This window comes from Neophocaena asiaeorientalis, unplaced genomic scaffold (assembly GCF_003031525.2).
Source record: "Neophocaena asiaeorientalis asiaeorientalis breed wild unplaced genomic scaffold, Neophocaena_asiaeorientalis_V1.1 scaffold629, whole genome shotgun sequence".
NCBI lineage: Eukaryota > Metazoa > Chordata > Mammalia > Artiodactyla > Phocoenidae > Neophocaena > Neophocaena asiaeorientalis.
Window position 1 is genome coordinate 4,884,196 of NW_020175468.1, and position 24,519 is coordinate 4,908,714.

The window sequence follows — 24,519 nt, forward strand, 5'->3', positions numbered from 1 at the left end:
GGGCATGGTCATGACTGGTGCCCAGGGAATCTCACCGGCCCCCTGTAGGTTTCACCATCATCATTGAGCCCTTTGACGACAGGACCCCAACCATCGCCAACCCCATCCTGCACTTCAGGTGAGACCTGACCCCAGAGGGGGTGTGAGTGGCCCACAGGGGCCTGGGCCCCCCAGCCTGGCACTCACCACCCTTGTCTCCTCCTCACAGCTGCATGGACGCCTCGCTGGCCATCAAACCTGTGTTCGAGCGCTTCCAGTCCGTCATCATCACATCTGGGGTGAGGGCCCTTTTGGCCCCCAGACCTCCACGGGGGGACTCCTGATTCCTGCCCAGTCCTGCTAAGATCCCTCCTGCTGTCCCTGGTACAGACGCTGTCCCCGCTGGACATCTATCCCAAGATCCTGGACTTCCATCCCGTCACCATGGCAACCTTCACCATGACATTGGCTCGGGTCTGCCTCTGCCCCATGGTGCGTGGGAGAGGGTGAGGTGATGGGGGAGGGGAGGTGGGAATGAGGGCTGCCTTTCCTCCCTCTGCTCCCTGCCACTTCTCAGGCAGCTGTGGGATTCTGGATTCAGGCAGACCTGGGCCTGAGTTCGACGCCCCAAGCCTTAGCTTTCTCATGTGTGAAATGGGAACACCCCCTCTGTGATCTCCCAGGGTGGTTGAGGGGATTGAGTGAGATAACAGGTGTGAAAGGCCTTTGTGGCCCAGGGCCCGGTACTTGGTTAGCGTGGCCTTGCCCGGTTCATCGTCTGGCTGTGACCTTGCTAAGTGACTTTTCCACTCTGCCTTGGTCCCCTTCTTTGTAAAATGAACATCGTAACATGGGCCCTCAGTTTCATATCTGAAGTCCCTGGGCCGGATGTGTTTTTTTGTTCGTTGTTTTTTGTTTTGCCGCGCCACACGGCTTGTGGGCTCTTAGTTCCCTGATCGGGGATTGAACCCGGGCTCTCGGTAGTGAAAGCATGGAGTCCTAACTACTGGACCACTAGGGAATTCCCCAGATGTGTTTTAGAATTGAGAATTTTCCAGACTGGAAACACTGCCAGTGGGGTCTGGGCACGTCCCTCCAGTGAGAGTCATATTTCAGCAAACGTTCTGAAGAGTCTAACTAAGGGAGATACGTCAGGACTCTGAATAGGCTCAGGGCAGGTTTTGCTGCTGTAGGAGTTCGTGCCAAACTTAAACGTCTGGAGTTTGCAGAGCGTTTTCGCGTCTGAATTGCCCGTCAGGGGTTGTGGACTGGCACTGACCACGGGCCACGTACTGCGTCGTGCTCCTGTGAGGTTGCTGGCGGTGTTGCACAGTGGCTGTCGAGCTGGGGGTGAGAGGCAACTTCCTGAACTGACTGGCTGGAGGCTGGCACGGGCTAAGAGGGTACTTGCTGCTGGGACACATGGGCAGACTTCGGTTCAGTTCAGTCCCTGCTGTGACCTTGGCCGGGCGACACGACACGCCTTTTGTGAGCCTTAGGTTACTCATCTGCGCCATGCGGATAACAGCGTAGCTGAGGGTTCATTCAATGACCCTGTGTCTGTAAAAAGCTTAGAACAGCGCTAGCAGGCCACCTGCACTCACACGTTGGAGCGGTTGCTGTTTCCCCTATCATGACCTCTCTTGCTCTTTCCAGATCATTGGCCGTGGCAATGACCAGGTGGCCATCAGCTCCAAGTTTGAGACCCGGGAAGATATCGGTATGGTACCCACAGGGGATGGTTTGTATGGGTCCCAGGAGGGGAGGTGGAGCAGTCAGCGTGGGCTGGGTCATGATGCAGTAACAGATACCTCCAAATCGAAGTGGCTTTAGGCAGAAGTACTTCTTGCCCACAGTACGTGCCATCATGGGTTGGTGGGGGCCTGCCCCATGTCTCATGCTGGGAACTTCCACCATTGGACACATCACTGTGACAGGAGGGATCATGGTGAATTGTGAACTGGCTCGTAAAGGTTCTCAACCTGGAAGTGACATGTGGCCCTTTCTGTATTTGGCCATGGCAAGTCACATGGCCACGCCTATCTTCAGGGGTTTGGGGGTGCTGTCCTCCCAAGGAAAAGCAGAATGTGTTTGAACAGTCCTACAGAGTCCTCAGTGGGGTTTTTAGGAACCCAAATTCAAGACAAGCCATTAGACAGGAATGCTCTGATAGGGAGTGGGGTGGTGGAACCAGGCCAGGAGAGAGTCCAACCTCTGACCCCTCACAGCGGTGATCCGGAACTACGGAAACCTCCTGCTGGAGATGTCCGCTGTAGTGCCTGATGGCATCGTGGCCTTCTTTACCAGCTACCAGTACATGGAGAGCACCGTGGCCTCCTGGTACGAGCAGGTACGCCCAGCGACTCACCCCACAGAAGGCCCCTGTCTCAGCTCTTGGCTCTGTTCCCCTGTGTGTTGGCTTCATTCCTCTTGTGTTTTAAATGGTGACATGTATCATAGGTGATAGGACAGCGTATAAAACACAGATGGACAGTTTAAAGAATAAATAGCATTCACTCTTCTCCCAACATCTAGGTTAAGAACTAAGACATGAGCAGCCTCGCTGGGCCCCTTCCTCAGAGGTGCGGCCCTCAGGAGAGGTGACCACATCCCACCTTATGGGTTTTTGGGGTTACTTCCTGACAGTCTCTCCAGCACATATGGCTTGGTGTCGAGACACTGGGTAGCAGGTGTGACTCTAGCTGGGTGCTGCGCCTCTAGAGGAAGGTTCTGGAGAATTACGGCTGGATACAGGCTCGGGGCAAAGAACCTGCAGGAGCCCCTTCTGGGGAGCGTGTGGGTGAGGTCATGGGGAAATGGAGCTCACCACGGCTGGGCACTGGCAACCCAACAGGATGTGGATGGGGAAGGGGTGCCCTGTCCTTTCTGATTCTGAATGCACCACGGGCCCAGCTCTCGGGTAAGTTAGGGCACCTCTTTGGGCTGAGACGAGTGAACTTGTCTAATGTTAGCACCAGGCAGTGTGTGGGAGCCTCATTCACGCACAACCAAGACCTGGGTCTTGTCCTCAGGCTCTTTCCACACGGTGGGAAAGGCGGCTGTCAGCCACCTGAGCGCCACATCCCGTGCGCCTTTCGTGTCTTATTTAAGAAGCCTTTGCCGACCCCGGGGTCCCAAAGATGGTCTCCTGTGTTTCCTTCTAGAAGCTTTGTAGTTGTAGCTTTTACATCTAAGGGCTGTGAGGTACCTCAGATTTACCTTTGTGTATGATGTAAGGCAGGGGTCAAGATTCATTTTTTTCCCATATGGAAATCTAATTTCTCCAGCCCCACTTACTGAAAAGAGCTCCCCGCACTGAGTGGCACAAGTGACCATCTGTGTGTGGGGGGGTGTTTCTGGACCCTCTGTTTTGTCTCACTGGTCCATCTGTGTATCTGTCCTTTATTCGTACCACACATCTATTTCAGTGTCAAATATGAAATCTCAAGTCAGCCTCTGATTGGCTCTGCCTGGCCTCTCCACCTATCACCTGCATCCCGATGGGCCATCTAGAGCCACATGCCTGTTCCATTCGTCCAAAGGATGAGGATTGGTTCCCTCCCCGGCTCACGGGGTTTTCCAAAGAAGTGACAGTACCACCACCCTCCCCAAGTCTCCAGTGGGCAAGCTGAGGCCTGGGGAGAGAAGTGGTCTGTTGCATGGGAATCTGACAAGAGTTGAGTGTAACCAGGACTCCCCTGTCCTTTAATCCTTCTGACGGCCCACACCCTGACCTCCCTGGTGTCTTTCCCTAAGGGCATCCTCGAGAACATCCAAAGGAACAAGCTGCTCTTTATTGAGACCCAAGATGGGGCTGAGACCAGTGTTGCCCTGGAGAAGTACCAGGAGGTGGGTATTACCGGGGAAAGAGGAAAGCCCAGGGTGGAGAGGGACCAGAGGAGGCAGCTCCGAGGTGACGCATCTCGTGTCCTGGCCTCCCCTCCCCAGGCCTGCGAGAACGGCCGTGGGGCCATCCTGCTCTCGGTGGCCCGAGGCAAAGTGTCTGAGGGAATTGACTTTGGTGAGTGGACTAGGCTCTCCCCTCCCCCAAGCGCCTGCGTGGATGTCTGGCCATTTCTGCTCCCCCAGGGGACCGGCGGCCCATAGCCTGGGCACGCACGGGGGCCTCCCCTTCCTTCCATCCCTGGGTGCTCTGCAGGGCCCTTGGGGTGCAGTCACTCGAACAGCATGAGCTCCCGGGCGCCGCGAGCTCAGCCCTCTCACTCCCCCTCCTGCGTCGCGCAGTGCACCACTACGGCCGGGCCGTCATCATGTTCGGGGTGCCCTACGTCTACACCCAGAGCCGTATTCTCAAGGTGAGCAGCGCCTGGGGGGTAGGACGTGAAGGCCTCTGTCGGGCCCTCTCCTTAGGACTTGTGTGAGGAAGGGACGTTACCCCCCCCATCTCTGCACCCGCAGGCGCGGCTGGAATACCTTCGGGACCAGTTCCAGATTCGAGAGAATGACTTTCTGACCTTCGATGCCATGCGCCACGCGGCCCAGTGCGTGGGTCGGGCCATCAGGGGCAAGACTGACTACGGCCTCATGGTCTTTGCCGACAAGGTGCGCGTTCCGGGGCCCCCGCCAACCAGGCTGTTCCCCCATTTGCGGGTTCCCCCTGCCAGGATCCTGACATCCTCCCTCTCCCACTCACAGCGCTTTGCCCGGGCCGACAAGCGGGGGAAACTGCCCCGCTGGATCCAGGAGCACCTCACCGACGCCAGCCTCAACCTGACCGTTGACGAGGGGGTCCAGGTCGCCAAGTACTTCCTGAGGCAGATGGCACAGCCATTCCACCGGGTGAGCCCGCGGCGCCTAAGCTCCTCTTTCAGGAAGGGCCCTTGGCTTTCTCCCGGAGCCCCAAGCCCAGCCTGCTCCCTGCCCCCGACAGAGAGGGGTTTGTGTGCGCTGGCGCGCCAGGCCTGGGAACTGGAACTGCGGGGAGGGTCGAGGGCTACAGCCAGAGCGTGTCTCTCCATTGGGAGCCCCGAGCTGGCCGTGGGCCTCTGGAAAGCCAGTCCTTCTCTAGCTTGGACACAGCTCTCTGGGGACGGGATGCCCTGGGTTATACGGGTGTTTTGAAATTCAAGCATCCTGTCCTGTAGCCCACCCCCCGCCCCCGGGCGGGCCACCTGTCCCTACTGAGTTGTGGACCCCTGTGTTAGTAAGTGCAGCAGCTGACACCCCCCGCCCCCCACCAGGAGGACCAGCTGGGCCTGTCCCTGCTCAGCCTGGAGCAGCTGGAGTCGGAGGAGACGCTGCGGAGGATAGCGCAGATCGCTCAGCAGCTGTAGCGGGGTGGGGGCGGGGCCGTGAAAGGAGCTGGCCGCCGACTCGTGAGCCTTACCTGGCCCTGGGTCCCAGTAGCTTGGAGGGCGCCTCCGGGGGAGGCGCTTAAAGTCCCTGCAGGACACCTCAGGCAGACCTTCTGGCTGCCAAGTCTACAGTCTTTAATCACAGGAGGAGAGGACAGCGGGGAAGCCCAAGACACTGGGTGCCCCCGAGGGGTGGGAGCAGTCAGGGAGATGAAAGGACTCCCCTCCCCTCCTCCCACCCCTCTCCCGCTCCTCCTGAGAAGCCGCAGCCACGTGGTTCTGTCGCCTTCAGTGGGAGCCCAGGTCCTGGGTGCTGGCGCTGAGGGTCCGAGAGGCCTCGCGCAGGTGCCGGCCGGGGAACTGGGGACAGGTACAGGGGGTGGGTGAGGGGCAGGACACAGCTCTGCTGCAGCTGCCCCTAGGGTTACTCCCCAGCAGCCTGGCTGCCAGCTTGTCTATCCTGATGGCCGCGTTGCTCGTCCCCCTGTCCCCACATCCACCCTGACTCCAGTCCATCCATTCCCCCGCCTCTACCCAAGTAAAAGCCAACCATGCTCCTTATCCTGGCGTCCACTCCACCGCCAGCCTGACCACTTCCACCCTTCCCTTGCCTCTGGGCCTGTCAGTGTGGCCCCTCACTCCACCCTTGACCCGGGTGTCCCCCTCACCTGGTTCCCAGCAGCCCGGGAACCATCCATGTTCAGCATGTTGAGTGACATGGCTCTCTTCATCCTACAAAGGAAAGTTGGTGGGTGGGGCACAAGTGAGCCCAGGAGTGTCTGGCTCCCACCCTGGGAGGGACCACTCCAGCGCCAGGTTTGAGTGTATGTGTGGCAGGGGAGATGGGAGCCATGGAAGGTTCTTGAGCAGGACAGGGAGAGGGGTGGGCTACAGATTCGGCCACCAAACTGACCCAACACTCACCCGGCTGCCCCCACCACCCCCTCGCCTCGGAGCCGGGAGACCAGCTTCTCACTTCCCCGCCGGATGGACTCTCGGAGCTTGGAGAACGAGCTGCTCCGACGAAAAGCCTGGGGAGGGTGCCAGGGACACGGGTCAGTCCCCCCCATTCCATCCAGTCCCCACCTCCACCCTGGGAGCCGAGGCAAAGCCTGTCCTCACCTGCTGTTCTGCGTCACCAGCTGTGCCTGTGTTGGGGGCTCCTGGGGAACAGATGGGGCCATTGTGGTGGGGATGCTGAGGAGCCCCCTGGGGGAGAGGGAGGGGCTGGGGGCTCACCGCGAGGGGCAGGCGGGGCCTCCCTGCTGAGGATTTCTTTGTAGAGTTCCTCCGCCTGCTGGTACTTGTTCTGTTTCAGGTAGGCTGAGGCCTGGGGGGAGGGCATAGCCTGGGTGATCTTGGCTCAAACCTGGGAGCTTGCCAGGCCCCAGCACTGCACCCAGGCACATCCTTCCAGCCCCCGCAGGAAGAAACCCAGGTTTACCCCACACTCCAGGCCTTGGCCGACAGCAGGGTGGGCTTGGAGCCCAACCCCGCCTACTTCCCATAGGGTAGGTGACTTCCTGACTCAGAGCAGGAACCTGTTCCCCACTCTGCCTTGAGCCAGTGACACACCTCTCTGTGCCTCAGTTTCCTCACCTGCAAAATGGGGCAACGGGAGCACCTACCTCATAGGGCTCTTGAAGAAACGGATAGTACAGGCAAAGTCCTAAGAAGGGGGTTTAGCTCAATAAATGCTCTCATCTGCTCCCGGCCCGTCTCTCTGGCTTCCTCTTTGACTGGAGCTGTTCTCTGGCTGCCACCAACTTGCCTGTTTCCTGATGCTTCCGTGTCCTCTGTGCTGAGCAACCTCACCAGTCAGGGCCCAGCTTGGAAGCCGAGTCTCATGGGACAGCTCGAGGGCTGGGCAGAGGTGGGGCCCCTGGCCTCGGTGGTATCCCACCCTCCAGCCGGTGGGTGCTCCCCAGTGCCGCGGCCCCAGGACCAAGACACCCACGCCCCAAGGCGCCCTCACCAGGTTGTTCTTGGTCTTGGCCACATTGGGGTCGTGAGGCCCACCTAGGGCCTTGTAGATGCTCAGGGCCCGGCCGTAGTGCCGCTCCACCTCCTCGAACTTGCCCTGGTTCTGGCACAGCAGGGCCAGGTTGTTGAGCTGCTTGGCCACGTCCGGGTGGTTGGCGCCCAGGACCTAGGAGTCATGGGATCACAAGTCCTTGGGGTCAGCCGGGGTTGGCGGGCCACGTGATGCCAACAGACGTAATGAGAGTCATGGGTTGGTGGTTATAGGATCGACGTGGATGGAGAACTACAGGAGGCTGGGGCGGAGGGCAGGAACTGCGCGGTCAAACTGGGGAGTAGTTGGGTCAGAGGTCATGGTGGTGCAAAACCTCGTGATTATGGGTCAAATAGGTAGATCAAGGTTGGGGTTGGAAGGTCAGGACCGGGGGGGGGGGCATAAGGTGCCCTATGAGAGTCAGAAGTCAAGACCAAACAGAAGTCGGTGGTATGTCAGGGGTGGTGGGTCAGGGGATTGGGTGCTCTAGGTTCAAATTGGAGGCTCACGATGTCAAATGGGAGGGGCACAGAAGGTCAGAGGTCACAGGAGCAAGTCAGGGTCATGCAAGGGCCACAGAATTGAGCGCTGAAATCAGGATCAAGGGGTGAGAGCCACTCAGGACAGGGGCTCCGTGGGAGCCAGGTGGGGGCAGGACCTTCTCACGGATCTCCAGGGCGCGCTGGCACAGGGGCTCCGCCTCCTGGTAACGCCCACGCTTCCCGTAGAGGACAGCCAGGTTGTTGAGGGTGGCGGCCACCTGCAGGGCGCGAGAGGCGGGTCAGGGGTGGGAAGGCACAGCCCACAGCCCTCCCTCCTGGGCCTGCGCTCACCGCGGGGTGCTCCCGGCCCAGTGTCTGCTCCCGGATCTGCAGGGCGTCGTGGAGAAGGTCTGTGGCCTCTTTGTACTTGTTCTGGTCCCTGTGGGGTGGCCCGAGGGTGGAGGGGGTTTGGCCAGGTTGGGGTAGCAGGGGCCACGGGCTGGGCTGAATCCCGCAGGCCCAGAGACCTGACGACCAAGCATGGGTGGCATCCTCTGGGGGTCCCTTCTGGGGGGTCCCCATACCTCCCAAGTCTAGCACAGGGTCCCCACACTCCCAGTTGGCTGCCAAGCCTCTGCCACCCCAGGTCTCTTCCCCACAACACTGTGGTCTCTCTTGCCCATGCTGACTCCTCTTTGCCTGGGTCTCAGTGGGTGGCCTCCCCAGAGCTCTGCCCCTTCTCTCCACCACCACCCCTGGTGCCCTATGCTGGCAGAGCAGGACACCAGGGTACCCCCGCTTCTGCCCAACGACAGGTCCCCGCCCCTCCTGCCCCCTCCAGCCGTGGCGGCTGCAGCCCTCACCGGTATACCAGCGCCAGGATGTTGAGCATGGTGGCCACGTCAGGGTGGCAGTGGCCCGAGCTCCGCTCCAGATCCTCTAAGGCCTGGCGGCACAGCGGCGCAGCCACCTCGTAGCGGCCCTGCCCCGTGTACTGGAGCACGAGGTTGTGCAGGGTCCGAAGGCGGGCCGGGATCTCGTAGCCACCCTGCTGAGCAGAGACGGCCCCCGCTGCCTTGGGACCTGGGGGTGCCGGGCACCCGTCACTGCAGGCCTCCTACTCCTGCAGCCCCGCACGAGGGGACACATGCACCCCAAAGCTACAGCTGCCTCGCTGGCCCCTGGGACCACGGGCCCCTGTTCTGATGTCTGAGATTGGAATCACGGGCATTTTACTGGCCTGTGGGATGTGTCCTAGGCTGCGGGACAGAAACATGGGAGCCACGTGGTTCCTGGGGCCGTGGCAGGCCTGCTTTTGCAGCTTCCAGCGTCACCTGCCCGCTGTCACCCCCACAGCCCCCTGCTTCATCCTCCTGACACCCCGCCCTGACCTTCCCCATCCTCCCTCAGAGGCCTTGGGGGCCCAGCGAATCAGAGATTCCCCCCAGCCTGGGCCATTCATCCTCCTGGTTGAGTTCCCCACACCCACCTTTCCTCTCCTCCTCCTCACTGGGGAACAGGGAGGCCAGGCTGTCCTGCCGATGGGGGGACTCAGGCTGCTGCAGAGGACAGGAAAGTGGGTGTCATGAGGCTTGGGAGTTTTGAGTCAGAGACTGGGGTCCTGGATCCCAGGGTTTGAGGGTGGTGGTGGTCAGGGGTCTCCTGAGGGCTTGGGGAGGATCCTCGGGCTTCCAACTTCGGTGGAAGTTCTAGTGGGTTTGGGATTTGTGGGGCTCTGCAGAGGGTCAGGGGGTTCTTTGGAGGGTCTGGGGCACCGGGGGGCACCACGGAGGGATGGGGGCTGTGGGGTATCTAAGGAGTGAGGGGTCCCCAGCACATCACGGCCCCCGCCCCGCTGGGTCCCGCAGCACCTGGCTCTCCGCCGGTGGGTCATACTGCCGCAGCTGCCCCAGGAACTGCAGGTGGCTCTTCTCCTCCTCCAGCTGGGCCACAGCCTCCTCGCTGGCCCGCAGCCGCTGCTGCGTCTCCTCCAGCTCTTCCCGAAGCCATGCGTTCTCCTGGGCCAGCCGCCGGGCCTGTGCTCGCAGCCGCTGCTTCTCAGCCTCCAGCGCGCCCACATGTGCCGACAGGGCCAGCAGCACCTGCCAGGGAGGCGGGGGTGGCGAGTCAGAGGCCTGGCCCCTCTCGCCCCCGACCCAGCCCAGGGCCTCAGATCAAGCCAGAGCACCCCGTTCTCTCCAGGGTGCCCCGGATTATACAGAGACTCCTCCGTTGTGGCTCCAGGGGTGCTCAAAGGCTCTCAGGGCCATACTCCAATCCTGCTCGGGACCCTCTGATGTCACCCAGGCACACAAATTACACTCAGGGTACTTCACCTTCCACCCGTGCAACCCCAAAGTCTCCCCAGGACCCACAGTTCCATGGAAGGGCCCCACGTGGTTCAGGGGTCCCTGTCGCACATAAGGACCCCATCCCCAATGCACACCAGGGATCCCACCTCAGGACTGGAGCCTCCCCCTCCCGGGCCTGGCTCCCTTAGTCCCCACTCTCCCCAGGCTGCCCCCTCCAGCACACCTGGCCCCCTCATCCCTGGGCAACCCCCAGGCCTGAGCCACATCCCCCATAGTTGAGTTGGCCCCCTCATACCTGGGCCTCACCCAGCCCCAGCTCGATGGCCTCCAGTGAGTGGCTCACCACCTCCTGTTTTTCTTCCAGCAGTTCCAGGCCAGCCACCGGGCCCTGTCCTGCCAGGGCCTCCGCCAGGTGCCCGGCCAGGCCCCGGTGCTCTGCCCGCAGGGCCTCTAGTCCCTGTACCACTTGTCGCGTCTGTTGCACCAGCTCCTCAGGGCTCAGGTGCTCTGGGCCCAGCCCCATGCTTCCCGGGGCTGCCACCTTCACGGACATTGCTGCTTCTGGGGGTGACCGGGATCGGGGTCACTGCCAGGGCCAGGCAAGTCAGCCCCTCTGCCTCTGCGCCATTTACGCCACAGGTCCCCTCAACCCTCTCCCTGTCCGCCCATCCCGGCCAGCCCTCTGCCTCCGTGCTTTCCTCACTCCGGCCAGCACCCTGTCCCACACCCATCCTGGCCAGCGGGCAACTGGAAACCTAGTCTTCCCTGTCCTCGGCCCAGGGGCCCGCCCTGAGGGCAACTCCAAAACCTCATTATGTATGATTAACCAAAGGAGGGCAAACAGCCATCTCGAGGGCTCCCACCCAGCCCACCCCAAGGACCCTGGGTACCCTGGCCCAGCATTCCCGGCTGTGTGACCTTGGGACCAGAGGTGCCCTCGCCCACTGGGCGTGTGGGGCAGGACGCGTGGAGGCGGCAGCCTCTCTGTGAGCTCATTCTTAGGGTGTTTTTGTTGGGAACCAGTCAGACCACTGGGGGTGGGGTGGGGCAGGAGGAGAGGGCCAAGGGGCTGGGGTGCTGGAAGCAGAGGCCTCTAGACTGGGGAGGTCAGGAAGGGGGGCCCCGTGTGGTGGCTCCCGGAGCCCGAGGACCTGACAGACCCAGAGGAAACAGGCTCCACCCTCCACTGCAGACATGCTCAGCCAGCCCAAGGCGTGCTGGGTCAAACGTGAGGCAGGCGTGGCCCATGGATGTCACATTGGCCATGTGACAGATGAGGGTCTGAGGCCCAGATGGTAATGGATGGGGGGGGGGTTCACATGTGGGACTTCATGGGGTTGTATATGGGTGACAAGGTCAATGACACATCTGGTGACGATGCCTCTGGGGCCCTCACATACATACACACACCCCTCTCAGAAATACAGCGTAATACACATTGTCCTCTCAGAAATGACACACACACACACTTTCTCTTAAAAATACAACTCAGGGGCTTCCCCGGTGGCGCAGTGGTTGAGAGTCCGCCTGCAGATGCAGGGGACACGGGTTCGTGCCCCGGTCCGGGAAGATCCCACATGCCGCGGAGCGGCTGGGCCCGTGAGCCACGGCCGCTGAACCTGCGCGTCCGGAGCCTCTGCTCCGCAACGGGGGAGGCCACAACAATGAGAGGTCCGCATACCGACTCACGCACATCCACATTTTCCTTTCAAAATATTGATACAACCTAATGCAACACACTAAGGCACGCACACAAGTACATTCTTCTTTTGGAAATAACACATACACAGTCTCCTCTGCGAAGTACAACTCAACACACAGGCATACTTTCCCTTCAGAAATAAAAGCCAGACACAGAAAACAAATTTACGGCTACCAAAGGGGAAGAGGGGAGGGGAGGGGTAAATTAGGGATTTGGGATTAACATATACATATATAAAATCGATAACCGACAAGGACCTGCTGTGTATACAGGGAACTATACTCAATATCCTGTAATAACTTATAATGGAAAAGATTGTGAAATATATATATATATATAATACAACGGAATCACTTTGCTGTACACCTGAAACTAACACAACATTGTAAACCAACTATGCTTCAATAAAAATTTAAAAACAAAACAAAAGCCAACACACAAACTGTCTCCTCCCTCAGCCCCCCTCACCTGCAAAAAGATAACCAAATCCCAAACCACTTCCATTGGGACTGTCTCCTTGAACTTTTATGCCCACGACACGTGCCCTCTCCCACACCCCCACAGTCCTGCCAGCACCTAGCGCTCCATCCTATGCCCAGCGCCTCCTCCATGCTCCCAGGATTCACCGTGGACCCGTCACCATCCTCCCCATTTCCTTCCTTCCTCCCCACCTGGCCAGCCAGGGATTCGCACACAGACACACTATAGAGCTTCACACGCGGACGTGCGAATGACCCTTGAGGCCAGGCTCTTACTCCGTCACAAGCGGGTGCCCATGGCACAGACAGCTGTAGAGACACAGGTAGTTCCATGCTTTCCGCACACAGTCTCTCAGGCTTACTTCACTCAAGCCACTGTGTTCCCCTAAACAGCCCAGAACTTTTAGCACCTGTGCACATGCTCCCAATCACATCCACTCAGACACAGAGTAAGGGCAGGTGTGTAATCCTGCGGATTTTATATACCGCAGCCTCTCCATCGCCATCAATCTCTCTATGTATATACGTGTTCGTACATATATCAATCTCTCTGTGTACGTAGTATATAAGTGTGTGTATGTATATCACACCATATGTAGTCTTACACCCCACACGCAAGTCAAACTCACAACCACACCCGTTCATTGAGTCATCCCGACAACCATGACCATCATTCACGAAAGTTTGCGGACGTATACAACCTCCCGCATCAGGCACAATCTCAGACAGCTGAGCCGAATGTTCCAGACGCAACCTCTGCACAGTAACAGAGCGACACGCACAGCCACACATCACTCGGGCTGTTTCCTCGACACACGCTGGCTCCCACACTCACGCCGACCTCCAAACAGCAAACTCCCCTTCACCAGCTGGGCCCCGCGCGCACAACCGCGCAGCTGACACCGATGGTCACACACTCCACGCATCCATCCTGAACCCATAGTGCCCACCTCCTTGTCACCCCCCCAGTCTTACAGGCAGAGAGACAACCACGGCCACACAATTTCTTGGTGACACACCTAACCCTACAAACAGTTCAACTCCCTGTCTCACACACACACACACACACACACAGCATTACAGACACACAGAGGTCGCCCACATTTTCACATCACTGAAACAGTTTCACATCATTCAAGCAGTCCCTCTGTGCCCTCGCAGGCTTACACGGACAGGCCATCTCCTGTACCCACCTGTACCCACAGCCTGACACCATCACACACACCTGAGCTTCGTACACCATCTCTCATGCACACGCACGCACCATCTCCACACACACATACACTCGCAGGCGGGAGACCCCCATCCTGGCCAGCCCCGCAAACCACACAACTTACCCCTGGCCGGCCCGTCCAGCCCCGCGCACCCCGGTTTCACCGCTCGCGCGCCCGCCCGCTGCCAGGCCGTCACAAGGGGCCCCTCCCGCCCCCAGGCCCCGCCCCGTCCTCGCTCCTGTTTACCTGAGCCCGGCGGAGGAGGCGCGGCCCCAGCTGGGCCTCCAGACCCCGGGGAGCCCCAGGGGGGGACAGGGGGCGTCCAGGGGCCCCAAGGCCCGTCCCCGTCTCCAGGCCAGAGGGCCCAGGGGTGCGCCAGGCCCAGCCCACACCCTCCGCCCTCGCCTCCATCCTCGCAGCTCCTGGGACTCCCACCCCGCATTCCCGGCGCCCACCTGACCGCAGACAGCTCCCGGTCCTGCTTCGCCGCGCTGCGCCCGCCCGCCGCGCACGCCTCGCCGCTTCCAGCTGCGCAGCGAGTCTCGGGCCGCGGGCGGGTCCTCCGGGGGGGGTGGGGCGGCCCGGAGCCCCGCCCCCGCAGGTGAGACAGACCCCGCCCACCGCCCGGGGAAAGTTAAGCGCTGCGGCCCCGGCCCTAAGGCAACCGCAGAACTTCGCGTGCGCGTAGCCGGTAGCCTCTAGGGCACGTCGAATCTGAGATGATTCCAGTGCGCAGGGGGCCTGGAAACCAGAGTCTCAGCGAAACTAGAATCTTGGAAACTTTGGATCCCAGACGGATGGCCTTCTTGCAGTGCCAGCCGCCGGCTCTTTGCCTTGGCTGTGCGCCCTGCTTGGACATCTCTCCACACAGATCTCGACGTTTGTCTGGTCCCTTTTCAAAGGCCGCTTACTCCGAGAGGCCTCCCTTGCCTGTCTCTTCTAAATTACACCTTCCCACCAAAACACAACCTCATTTCTCTCCTTGATTTTGTTCACAAAACTTTTCAGGACCTAAAATTATTTCGTGTAACATTATAACTACTATGTTGTCTTACATCACATTATTGGTGAGGCTAAAAATTGAGCTCTGAGTTCACATCTGATTTCAGTACTTACTAGCAGAGCAGGCCTTGGACAAGTAACCTCTCTGTCTCCGTTTCCCTAAACTTTAAAATGGGGTAGTCAAAGGCTATGAGAATATTTTTTTCTGGCTGTGTTGCGTCTTCGTTGCTGCACGCGGGCTTTCTCTAGTTGCGGAGAGCGGGGAATACCAGTGCGCGGGCTTCTCATTGCAGTGGCTTCTCTTGTTGCGGAGCACGTGCTCTAGGCGCGCGGGCTTCAGTAGTTGCGGCGCACGGGCTTAGTTGCTCCACGGCTTGTGGAATCTTCGCGGAACAGGGCTCGAACCGGTGTCCCCTGCATTGGCAGGCGGATTTTTAACCACTGCGCCACCAGGGAAGCCGAGGCTGTAAGGATTGAATGCGTTAATATATGGATCGGAAGCATTTAGCAAATATTACCTACTGATTTTATGGTGTTAGATTATTGGTTCTCCCCCACTAGAATGCTAGCTCCCTGAGGGCAGGGCTCTGTATTGTCAGCACGGTATCTTTAGCATTAGAACACCTGGCGCAAATTAGGTGCTCAATAAATATTTGTTGAGTGACTGACTCAATGAATCAAGTCCTAGAAACATAAATTGGCCAAAACTGGGCGCACAGGATTCTAGCATCATCGAATTTGGTTCAAGGCGAGCTTTGCCAAACCCTGGCAGTACACCGGTCACTGCACTAAAGGATACTTCCAGAAGAGGGCGCTGTTGGTCCGTAGACCAGGCACCAGATTCCCGCGCGGCTCTCTACTCCCCTGTTCTCCGAGCTTCCGTGCAGATGCTCCCTCCTGCCGGAGGCTCTCTCAGACCACCCCAAGACTGGAGGAAACGCCTTTCCTGGGCTCCTGCAACTTCCTGGGATCCCATGTTCCAGCCATGCCCATCCTGGGTCATCACTTCTCTGTCTCCCATGCAGGACTGTAATACCCAGGAGGGAAGACAGAGCCAAGGCAGTCTCAGTCCCTGCTGTGTGCCCAGTGCTACCCAGCACAGCCCGAACACAGAGAAGGCACTCGGGACAATGGTTGTTGACTGATGGAAAATAAGACTCAAACTCACGCTCTAACTTCTCCAGGTATTTCTAGGGAACAGGGTAGAAGGCGGCAGCTGAGTCCTTGTCCCCCCATTGTTCTGCCCTCAGGACACGGGACATTGGTTCTGGAACTGCCACAAGCTTACTACGAAGCAGTGCAGGGACTGGAGCCAGATGACCTAGGTGCAAGTCCCTGCTCTGTCATTTGTTGGCTGTGTGACCCCTGAGCCAGGAACTAACCTCTCTGGTCCTCACGTTCCTGATCTGTAGAAATGGACTCACATGTGTAACCTACTTTGTGAGGCTGATGTGGGGATTAATGAGTAATCCCTGTAAAAGGCTTAGAACAGAGTGGCACATGGTAAACACTGTGTGTGTATGTGGGGTGGGGGGTGGGAGGGAATTGGAGCCAGGTAGATCTGCATTCAAATCCTGGTCTTGACATTTCCTTTCCATGTCACCTGGGGCAAGCCATGATTTTCTGAGCACCTATTTCCTCATCTATAAAACAGGGATGGGGACTTCTCTTGTGGCACAGTGGTTAAGAATCCGTCTGCCAATGCAGGGGACATGGGTTCGAGCCCTGGTCCGGGAAGATCCCACGTGCCACAGAGCAACTAAACACGTGTGCCACAACTACTGAGCCTGCGCTCTAGAGTCCATGAGCCACAACTACTGAGCCAGCATGCCACGGGTTCTAGCATGCCTAGAACCCGTGCTCCGCAACAAGAGAAGCCACCGCAATAAGCCCGGGCACCGCAATGAAATTAGCCCCCGCTTGCTGCAACTAGAGAAAACCCACGTGCATCAACGAAGACCCAAGGCAGCCAAAAATAAATAAATAAATAAACGTAAAACAGGGATGATTACACTCATCACATAGCATTTGGGCTGGCCCTGTGCCAAGCACTTTTGCACAGCATCAGCTGGGGCTGGCATTCCTGAGTTCTTACCCAAGACAGGCCCTATGTCAGGTCTTGCCTTGTAGATTAATTCTGTTCACCTTCACACCAACCTGCTATGATTGTCCTCATTCCACAGGTGAAGAAGATGAGGCACAGAGAGGTTAAGTGACTTGTCCAAGATCACACAGCCAAGGAGTAGCAGAGCCCCTGAATCCATACAGCCACCCTCTGAGGTAGGCACTCTTACTTGCCATATCTAAAAAGGAGGAGGCTGGGCCAGGCTGCACTTCAGAGGACGTGGGGCTAGCCGGTGGAACTGGTGGGGTCTCTGGACTGGCTCTGCCATGTCAAAGGTTTTCTTTAAGATCACTCTGACTTCAGACTCTCAGCTGCCCCACAAAGTACTCTGTGTTACCAAAAGTACACCTTTCACAGCAGTCTTAACGTTCGCAACAGAAGAATTTAAAGTTCCTGCAACATCCAATAACTGCAATTATTACCCATAATGGAATAGGCATAAATCCTGCACAGACTGCTGGAAATGTTTTTCCAAAGCATGGTTCAGAACTGCAAATTAGGGACTTACCTGGCAGGCCAGTGGTTATGACTCCGCGCTTCCATTGCAGGCGGCATGGGTTCGATCTCTGGTCGGGGAAATAATATCTTGCAAGCTGTGTGGCCAAAAAAGAACTTCAAATTGTTCCTAGAGATCATGTTGGAAGTTGTTAATATCTGCTACTTGGAAGATAAGATTACCTTTCAGAATGAATATTGGTATTGTTGTTGTAAAACTGAAATCAGGCATTTAAAATCCTATGAAAACACCAATAGTTGAGGAAATAATGAAGGTGACTCTGTCCCTTCCTGTTATTCACACGCTTCACGTGAAGAGGGAAGGCTTCCGCACTGAGGGCATCACTACCGCAGAGGATCGTAGTCTTTCACTACTACCTTACAACACACACAGGTAGTTCCCGTGGGGTAAATGGATTTACCCAACTGTGTTTGAAAACTGGAGGATGCTTCAGATGTAGAGAACAAACGTATGGACACCAAGGGGGGAAAGTGGCAGGGGGGGGGGGGGTGGGATGAATTGGGAGATTGGGATTGACATCTATACACTAATATGTACAAAATGGATAACTAATAAGAACCTGCTGTATAAAAAAATAAAATAAAATTCAAAAATTCAAAAAAAAACAACTGGAGGATGCTTCTGATCATTCTTTCTGAGAACATTTGGGAAATTAAAATGTACTGAATCTTCCTATTTGTCTTTGAGTTAAAAATGTAAGAGGATTATGGATTGTACATGGCAGTTGGCTTGATAGCATCTGACTTGCAGATGTAAAAATAGTTGAATTCTTACTTATGTATCATTTATGATAGAGAATATAAATGTATTGATGAGTTCTTTTTATCATTCAGGTTGTTTTTGAGTTTCAAATTCATGTATTCATATAAAATTTAATTTAACACCAGAGCCCAAAATTGGCTTTTTAAAAGATCCAGCCGTTATGTGTAAAATTGATATCCTACACCAAAGTGTTTTAACTATGATCTTGCAGAATCCAACACTTGTAATGGTGAGAATTGAAAATAAAGTAGAAGCATCTTTGGCTGAAAAATAAAGAAAGAAAGGGCTTCCCTGGTGGCACAGTGGTTGAGAGTCCGCCTGCCGATGCAGGGGACACGGGTTCATGCCCCGGTCCGGGAAGATCCCACATGCCATGGAGCGATTGGGCCCGTGAGCCATGGCCGCTGAGCCCGCGGGTCCGGAGCCTGTGCTCCGCAACGGGAGAGGCCACAACAGTGAGAGGCCCGCGTACCGCAAAAAAAAAAAAAGAAAGAAAGAAAGAGGAGGAAACTGAAGCTCAGAGAGGAGAAATCCCTCACGCAAGACCACAGTCAACAAGGCAGTCAGCATTTGAACTTGATTCTAGCTGGGGGAAGGCAGCTCTAGTTCAGTCAAAGCATAACCAATTCCCTGGTCGCCTTCTCTGTTGGACTCAATTTTTTTTAGCATTTCCACCTTTTTCCTCCACTTGCAAGAACGCTGTGGAAATTATTCCTAATGGTCCATGAAAAAAAAGATCAAGGACCAACCAAACTCAGATGTCTTCAGTTGCCATGTCCTAATTTACTGGCAATAGGGTGAGTAATGCTTCCCTGAATATTTCCTGGTTAGGTTGCTTTACCAGATGAAAAATGGCCAAGACAGTTATTAATTAAATAAAAATGCAGCAACCAAATGTGAAGATCTCAAACTGTTTCATTTTGAAGTATTCATTAAGAAACACTGGGTGGGGACTTCCCTGGTGGCGCAGTGGTTAAGAATCTGCCTGCCAGTGCAGGGGGCACAGGTTCGAGCCCTGGTCGGGGAAGATCCCACATGCCCCGCAGCAACTAAGCCAGCGTGCCTAGAGTCTGTGCTCCACAACAACAGAATCCACTGCCCTGAGAAGGCCCGCAGGCAGCAACGAAGACCCAACACAGGCAAAAATAAATAAATAAATAAATAAAATTTATTTAAAAAAAAAAAGATAAAGCACAGCTAATCAAAAAAATAAAAAGAGCTTATGTCAAAAAAAAAAGAAACACTGGGTGGGGTGGATGGGGAGTTTGGGATTAGCAGATGCAAACTATTTTATATAGGATGGATAAACAACAAGGTCTTACTGTATAGCACAGGGATATATTCAATATCCTATGATAAACCATAATGGAAAAGAATATGAAAAAGAATGTGTACATAGATATATATATATAACTGAATCCCTGTGCTGTATAGCGGAAATTAACATGACATTGTAAATCAACTATACTTCAATGAAATAAATTAGAAAACAAAAAAAAAGAGACACTGGGTAGAAATTTGTCATACCTTTTAGCTTATAAATGTATTTTCAACGTCCATCCATATACAACTAACTCCTTGTTTCATTTTCTATCAAACGATTCTTTGAACTTGTCTTCCTTCTAAAATCAAAATCATCCCAAATAAACTCATATATTAACTAGTGACAAAAAAAAAGAAGAAGAAGGCACTCAACAAAATCCCCATCTAATCACTTAAGGCCTCAGTTTGCCATGTCAGGAAAATGGGTAGATGCGATGGGGGCTTTTCTATTTTCATCTCTTGGCCATAGTTTTTAAAAAGCCTCCCCCCTTTTAAATTTTTATTTATTTATTTATTTTTACTCTCTTAACTTTCATATAACATACAGCAGTGTGAATTATATTTACTCCCTTTTTTAATTTAAGAAGTAAAGTGCTGTCAGAAAGGATGTTCACAGAGAACAAAAGACTACAGAGTGAAAAGTAGGTCTTTGTCACTCCGTGATCCCCACTCTTCCCAGAAGCCAACATGATTACCAGTTTCTAATATCCTTCCTGAGATATTCCAGGGATATGAATTGTATGTGGATGTCTGAGAATGAGTGACCATTTAAGAAAAACACAAATGAGAAAAACCTTACCCATGGAGGTAGACTGAACAATGGTCTTGACTTTGGTCATGTGACTTACTTTAGTCAACAGCAGAGTGGCACAAGTACCAGTCATGCCAGTTCTGAGCTTCGACCTAAGGGGCCTTGAACGTTGCCTTTTGCGCCCAGGCACAGGCATGAGAAAAGCTTCCCCTGCATGGCTGCTCCCCCTTTGGCCCACACACCACAACGTCTCTGTAGTGTTAAAAGATAAACTGAGGTATATTAAAACTGTATTGAGTTTGAGCAAAAATCGATTCGAATCAGGTAGCATCCAATCTAGCAGACAGAAAGGAGCTTCGAGGAACTAAACAAAATGAAAGACTTTTATAGGTGGAAGGGAGCAGAAACAAGAAAGTTGTACCCGGAAAAAAAAAGCAGGCTGGTTATTGCGAGGTCACTTTCCTTTAGGGACGGCAGGGGTCTATGAGGCAGATTACCTAACTAGTGCTGATCTGAGTGGGTGGTTTAAGAGTCCATCTCCAGGAGAGCCGAAACTGTCATTAAGTCTTGATTTGGTGACATGGGGCTTAGCATTTTGAGCCCGTTGTCTTGTTTTTAACGTAAGAGTATGGAGCAAAGCTTCCCAGTTGTGCCCAGCCCGAATCAGCCAACTGTCAGTCAACCCCACATCCATTTCAAAGTTCCTGCATTTTGGGGTGGTGTGTTTCACAGCATTTTTGTGGCAACAGGTATATATATATTTTTTTCTTTCCCCGCCCCGCCCCCGCACTCAGCAATGTATCTTGGTGCTATGATCTAAATGTTTGTGTTTTCCCAAAATTCATATGTTGAAATCCTAACCTTCCAAGGTGATAGCATTAATAGCTGGGGTCTTTGGTATTAGTAGGAGGAGAAGCCCTCATGAATGGGATTGGTGCTCTTATAAGAGAGATCCCACAAAGCTCTCTTGTACCTTTTGCCACCTGAGGATACCAGAAGTCTGCGATCCCTTGCCCTTTTCCAGTCTCAGCATCCATCCGCTGTAAAATGAGGCTTTAGCATGAACAGGTGGAATCAGGAAGGGAATGACTACTCCGTCCAGTCTGGTTCTGCTACTTCCCAGCTGTGTGATTTTGGGAAAGTGACTCAACTTCTCTGGGCTTCACTTTCTTGACTTGTAAAATGTGCATATCTACCTCATAGGACTGCTGGAGAATTAAATTGGTTAATACACATACAGTGATTGAATCCTGAAACCAGACTGCTAGGGTGGTGAAGGGGGCAAGGGGATGTGGGTACAAATTGTCAGGACCTAAAGACCCAGAAAGAGACTCTGGGCTGACAATATTGTCTGACCTTGCTGAGAGGCCTGAAAATTATCCTTACCAAAGCCTGAACCCACTCTCAGCAGCCCTGTGCCAGTTTGATTCCCAGCTCTGCCCCTTCCCAGCTGTGTGACCTTGAGCAAGTCACTTAACCTCTCTGAGCCTTATTGTTGGGCATGTTAAATGAGCTAATATATGTAAAGCAGTTAGCCTAGTACTTGACATATAGGAGTGCTCCATGAGAGTTAACTATTAGGGTGGAGACTGTGGAGTGGCCACTCAATATCCACGCTAACTTCCTTCTAGCACATCCAGTTTTTCAGAGGAAGCCTGATTCTGGGGGCAAGAGGTGTTCCTGGAGGCCCAGCCTAGAGCCTGCTCCTTCAGCCCTTCCAACAATTTTGTGAGCACCTAATATCTGGTAGGAAAGCCCTTTCTGCTTAAGCTGGGTGAAGGGGTTTCCAAATGACAGATAAAGCTACTATTATTTACTTAGTCAACAAATACTCATTTATCCTGAGGGCACTGGGGAGCCATGGCAGGTTCTGAGCAGGAGAGGGCAGCAAGTAGGGAGTAGGTGGGACAGGGCAACACTGGGGCAGGTGGAGGTCTTGAGCTAGGGTAGGAGTGAATGTGGAGGTCTTGAGCTAGGGTAGGAGGGATGGACAGGCCTTGGAGACTGATGGGCTCAGGGGCTGGGAGTGGGAGGAAGATATATGATGGGGATTATAGAGCTCCCCAAGGCCAACTGTTTCTGTGAGACTCAAAGAAGATAAAGGAGGTAGAGCTTATGATACAAGGTCTGCTGGAGTGTTTGATTGGCTCAGCCCTGGTCACATGACTGGACCGTCGCTGCAAAGGATTACGGGAAACTGAGTTTCTGACATTTTTGGCTTCTCCAAAGGAGGTGGTCAGAGGTGGGGGGCTCCCCAGACACAGAAAGGGCTTCGGATGCTGTGTGGCCAAAAGGAATGTCAAATGTCCACACAAGGGGTTATTAGGGGTCCAGGGGGCTGAGCTGTGTGTGATGTGGCTGGATCCTGTCTCTCCCTTGCTCATAGCCCTCAGGGACTCCTATCCCACTCACAGTGGGATGGAAATTCCTCCACGGCCCCTAGGACCCTATAGGTCTGCTCCTGGCTTCTCTCCAACATCATCTTCTCCCTCCCACTCTCCCCTCTGCCCCATCTGCTCCAGCCCTCCAGCCATCTCCCTGTCTCTCAGATATGCCAAGCCACTCCCACCTCAGGGCCTTTGCACCTGCTGTCCCTCTTCCAGATCTCCACATGGCTGGCTCCCTCCAGTCTCTGCTCGGATGTCACCTCCCCAGAGAGGTCTGACCTGATCTCCTCTGCTGTGCCATCACTCTCATCCCTTACCCTCTGTCATTTTCCTTCAAAGCCCCATTGTCCCTGACATTAGAGCATATATTGACTTGTTTACTCTCACTGAAATGTCACCTCTGCGAGGGCAGGGGTTTTGCTTATTTTCTGCTGTGTTCCCATTAAGTGCTTGATAAATAATTGTTGAAATGATAAATGCATAATACTTCTAGACCAGTTCCTTTTAGTTCTCTGGGCCTCAGTTTCCCTAACTGTGAGGGAGAACACTGTCACTCTGACCTTACTGGGAAGGGGACGTTGGTGGAGAGATCAGGGGCTAGGCCCCAAGGAAAAGTTTTCTAGGCAGCTCCCCATCCCAATAGTAACCTAGGGAGAGGTAGAGAGGGTCCCCTTTCCCTAGATCAGTGCCCCTATGCCTGGGAAGGAGTGGGGAAGACCGGGGAGGAGGGAGGAACCTCAGAGGGAAAGGAACGTTCTCTTCTTTGTTTCAATCCGGGCGCTCCCTGAACCTCCTCCTCCCTGGACTTGACCCCGCTTGCCCAAGTCTTGGCGCCTTCCAGGCGGAGGAAGCAGTTTCCTCTGTGCCGTCCCACTTCCGCAGAATCTCATCCTCGGCCCTTGAGGTCCCCCGTCACGGTCGAGGTGCTGAGAGCCCGGATCCGAGCGAGTCCTGCGCTCTGACCTGAGCCGCCACCCAGCCCCCTTCCCCTGCGGGTGGGGCTGGTCTCCCGGGCTCGCGGCTGCCCTTGTAAGGAGGCGAGCCCTGGGGACACCCGAGACGCCTGGTTATAATTAGCCTGGACACGTGGTGACCCCACCTCCTCACACCTGCCCCCGCGCCCCCCCATCCCCAGCGCCTCGGGTCCCCCAGAGAACACAGCGAGCTAGCTCTAAAAATAACCTCCCTTCCCGGCAGGCCACGTCCCTCCCTGTCCCCTCCACAGCGGAAATCTCCCAGTGTCACCAGGTGGGTGGCCTGGAGTGGGAAAGGTGACCACCGCCTCCAACCTGGCTTTGAGTTAGAACCGCCCCAACTCAGCCCAGCCTCAGTTTCCCTCCCACCCGCTCCCAAGGAGGAAAGTACATCCAAGCACAGGTTTCAGGTCACCCCTGTTCCCACCTCGGCTTTGGTCAGATACTCCCTGTAGCTGGGTGACAGCAGGCAAATCACACAGCCTCTCTGGATCTCTGTTTCCTCTGCTGGAAAACCAGATACCTGACCTTCAGGGGCCATTGCAAGGTTTCCCCAGGGCTAGGGCTCAGGACCTGCTGTTTGCTGGGGTCAAGGCCGCTGGGGGCTGAGGAGAGGCTGGTGGCCCAGCAGAGGGCCAGGGGAGGGTGGCTTCTACGTTCCTGGGACATTCCCTGACGCTATCCCGTGGCCCCGGCAGGGGGCCAGCTGTCCCCGCCAGCCCGACTCAGCATTTGGTCGGGGGACCAGCTTGGTGGTGACAGGGGTGGGGGTGGGGGCCTGGGCCCAGACCCTGGGGCGGCCCATACAAGGCCATGGGGATGGGCGCGAGGCATGCCTGGGTTCCGGGTGGGCACGATGCCTGGGCGGTGAGGTGAGAGGCTCAGCTGCCTTCCAGCCCTGTCCCGGGGGGCAGCCCCTCCCAGCCAGTAGCACAGCCCGGGCTCCCCCCTATATAAGGCCAGGGCTGTGGGCCTTTCCTTCGGGTCAGTGTTGCCTCCAGGACACAGACAGCCCCTGTCAGCACATCCCAGCCAGGTACTGCCTGGGGTGGGATTTGGGGTGGGGTCCAGAGTGGGGTCCTCCTCCGGAATCAGAGGCCAAGCTGGCTCTGGAAGGGGTCTTACGTGTCCTCCCCCATGTCCTCCTGCACACAGGTGGGTCAGTGTGTGGCAAGGTGGAC

General features: G+C 55.5%; 3 protein-coding genes and 1 pseudogene across 4 annotated transcripts in view; 3 read left to right on the plus strand and 1 right to left on the minus strand.

The window, feature by feature from the left end:
• The window catches only part of ERCC2 (ERCC excision repair 2, TFIIH core complex helicase subunit), a 19,411-nt gene extending 12,885 nt beyond the window's left edge, over positions 1 to 6,526 (plus strand). The window contains exons 13-23 of one of the 2 annotated variants that reach the window (XM_024768137.1): positions 49 to 118; positions 209 to 278; positions 370 to 471; positions 1,636 to 1,699; positions 2,208 to 2,329; positions 3,736 to 3,828; positions 3,928 to 4,000; positions 4,225 to 4,295; positions 4,399 to 4,542; positions 4,636 to 4,779; positions 5,181 to 6,526. In XM_024768137.1, the coding sequence (XP_024623905.1) occupies positions 49 to 118; positions 209 to 278; positions 370 to 471; positions 1,636 to 1,699; positions 2,208 to 2,329; positions 3,736 to 3,828; positions 3,928 to 4,000; positions 4,225 to 4,295; positions 4,399 to 4,542; positions 4,636 to 4,779; positions 5,181 to 5,273 (1,046 nt within the window). In that variant the 3' untranslated portion in view covers positions 5,274 to 6,526. The other variant, XM_024768136.1, reaches the window with a different exon arrangement.
• KLC3 (kinesin light chain 3) lies at positions 5,406 to 14,036 on the minus strand. The gene is made up of 13 exons (XM_024768138.1): positions 13,953 to 14,036; positions 10,398 to 10,663; positions 9,662 to 9,892; positions 9,280 to 9,349; positions 8,654 to 8,873; positions 8,142 to 8,229; positions 7,967 to 8,068; positions 7,270 to 7,443; positions 6,534 to 6,624; positions 6,417 to 6,457; positions 6,219 to 6,325; positions 5,963 to 6,026; positions 5,406 to 5,654 (listed from the first exon to the last, which is right to left on the minus strand). Exons 2-13 carry the CDS (start codon positions 10,653 to 10,655, stop codon positions 5,583 to 5,585), a joined length of 1,518 nt encoding a protein of 505 aa, XP_024623906.1. The 5' UTR covers positions 10,656 to 10,663; positions 13,953 to 14,036; the 3' UTR covers positions 5,406 to 5,582.
• CKM (creatine kinase, M-type) overlaps positions 10,824 to 24,519 on the plus strand; it is a 22,190-nt gene continuing 8,494 nt past the window's right edge. The window contains exons 1-2 of the mRNA XM_024768139.1: positions 10,824 to 10,845; positions 24,253 to 24,374. The gene's annotated coding sequence lies outside the window, so the exon portion shown is untranslated. The remainder of the gene's footprint in view (positions 10,846 to 24,252; positions 24,375 to 24,519) is intronic.
• LOC112415261 (ubiquitin-fold modifier 1-like) lies at positions 16,891 to 17,275 on the plus strand (annotated as a pseudogene).

What these genes read in the sequence shown, in the direction of transcription:
- KLC3 (XM_024768138.1), bottom strand. Translation starts at nt 10,655, where the DNA reads ATGTCCGTGAAGGTGGCAGCCCCGGGAAGCATGGGGCTGGGCCCAGAG. An exon ending in ACCCACCGGCGGAGAGCCAG is followed by an intron (nt 9,350 to 9,661) that starts GTGCTGCGGGAC and finishes TGTCCTCTGCAG; the next exon opens with CAGCCTGAGTCCCCCCATCG. An exon ending in GGCCCCGCCTGCCCCTCGCG is followed by an intron (nt 6,458 to 6,533) that starts GTGAGCCCCCAG and finishes TCTGTTCCCCAG; the next exon opens with GAGCCCCCAACACAGGCACA.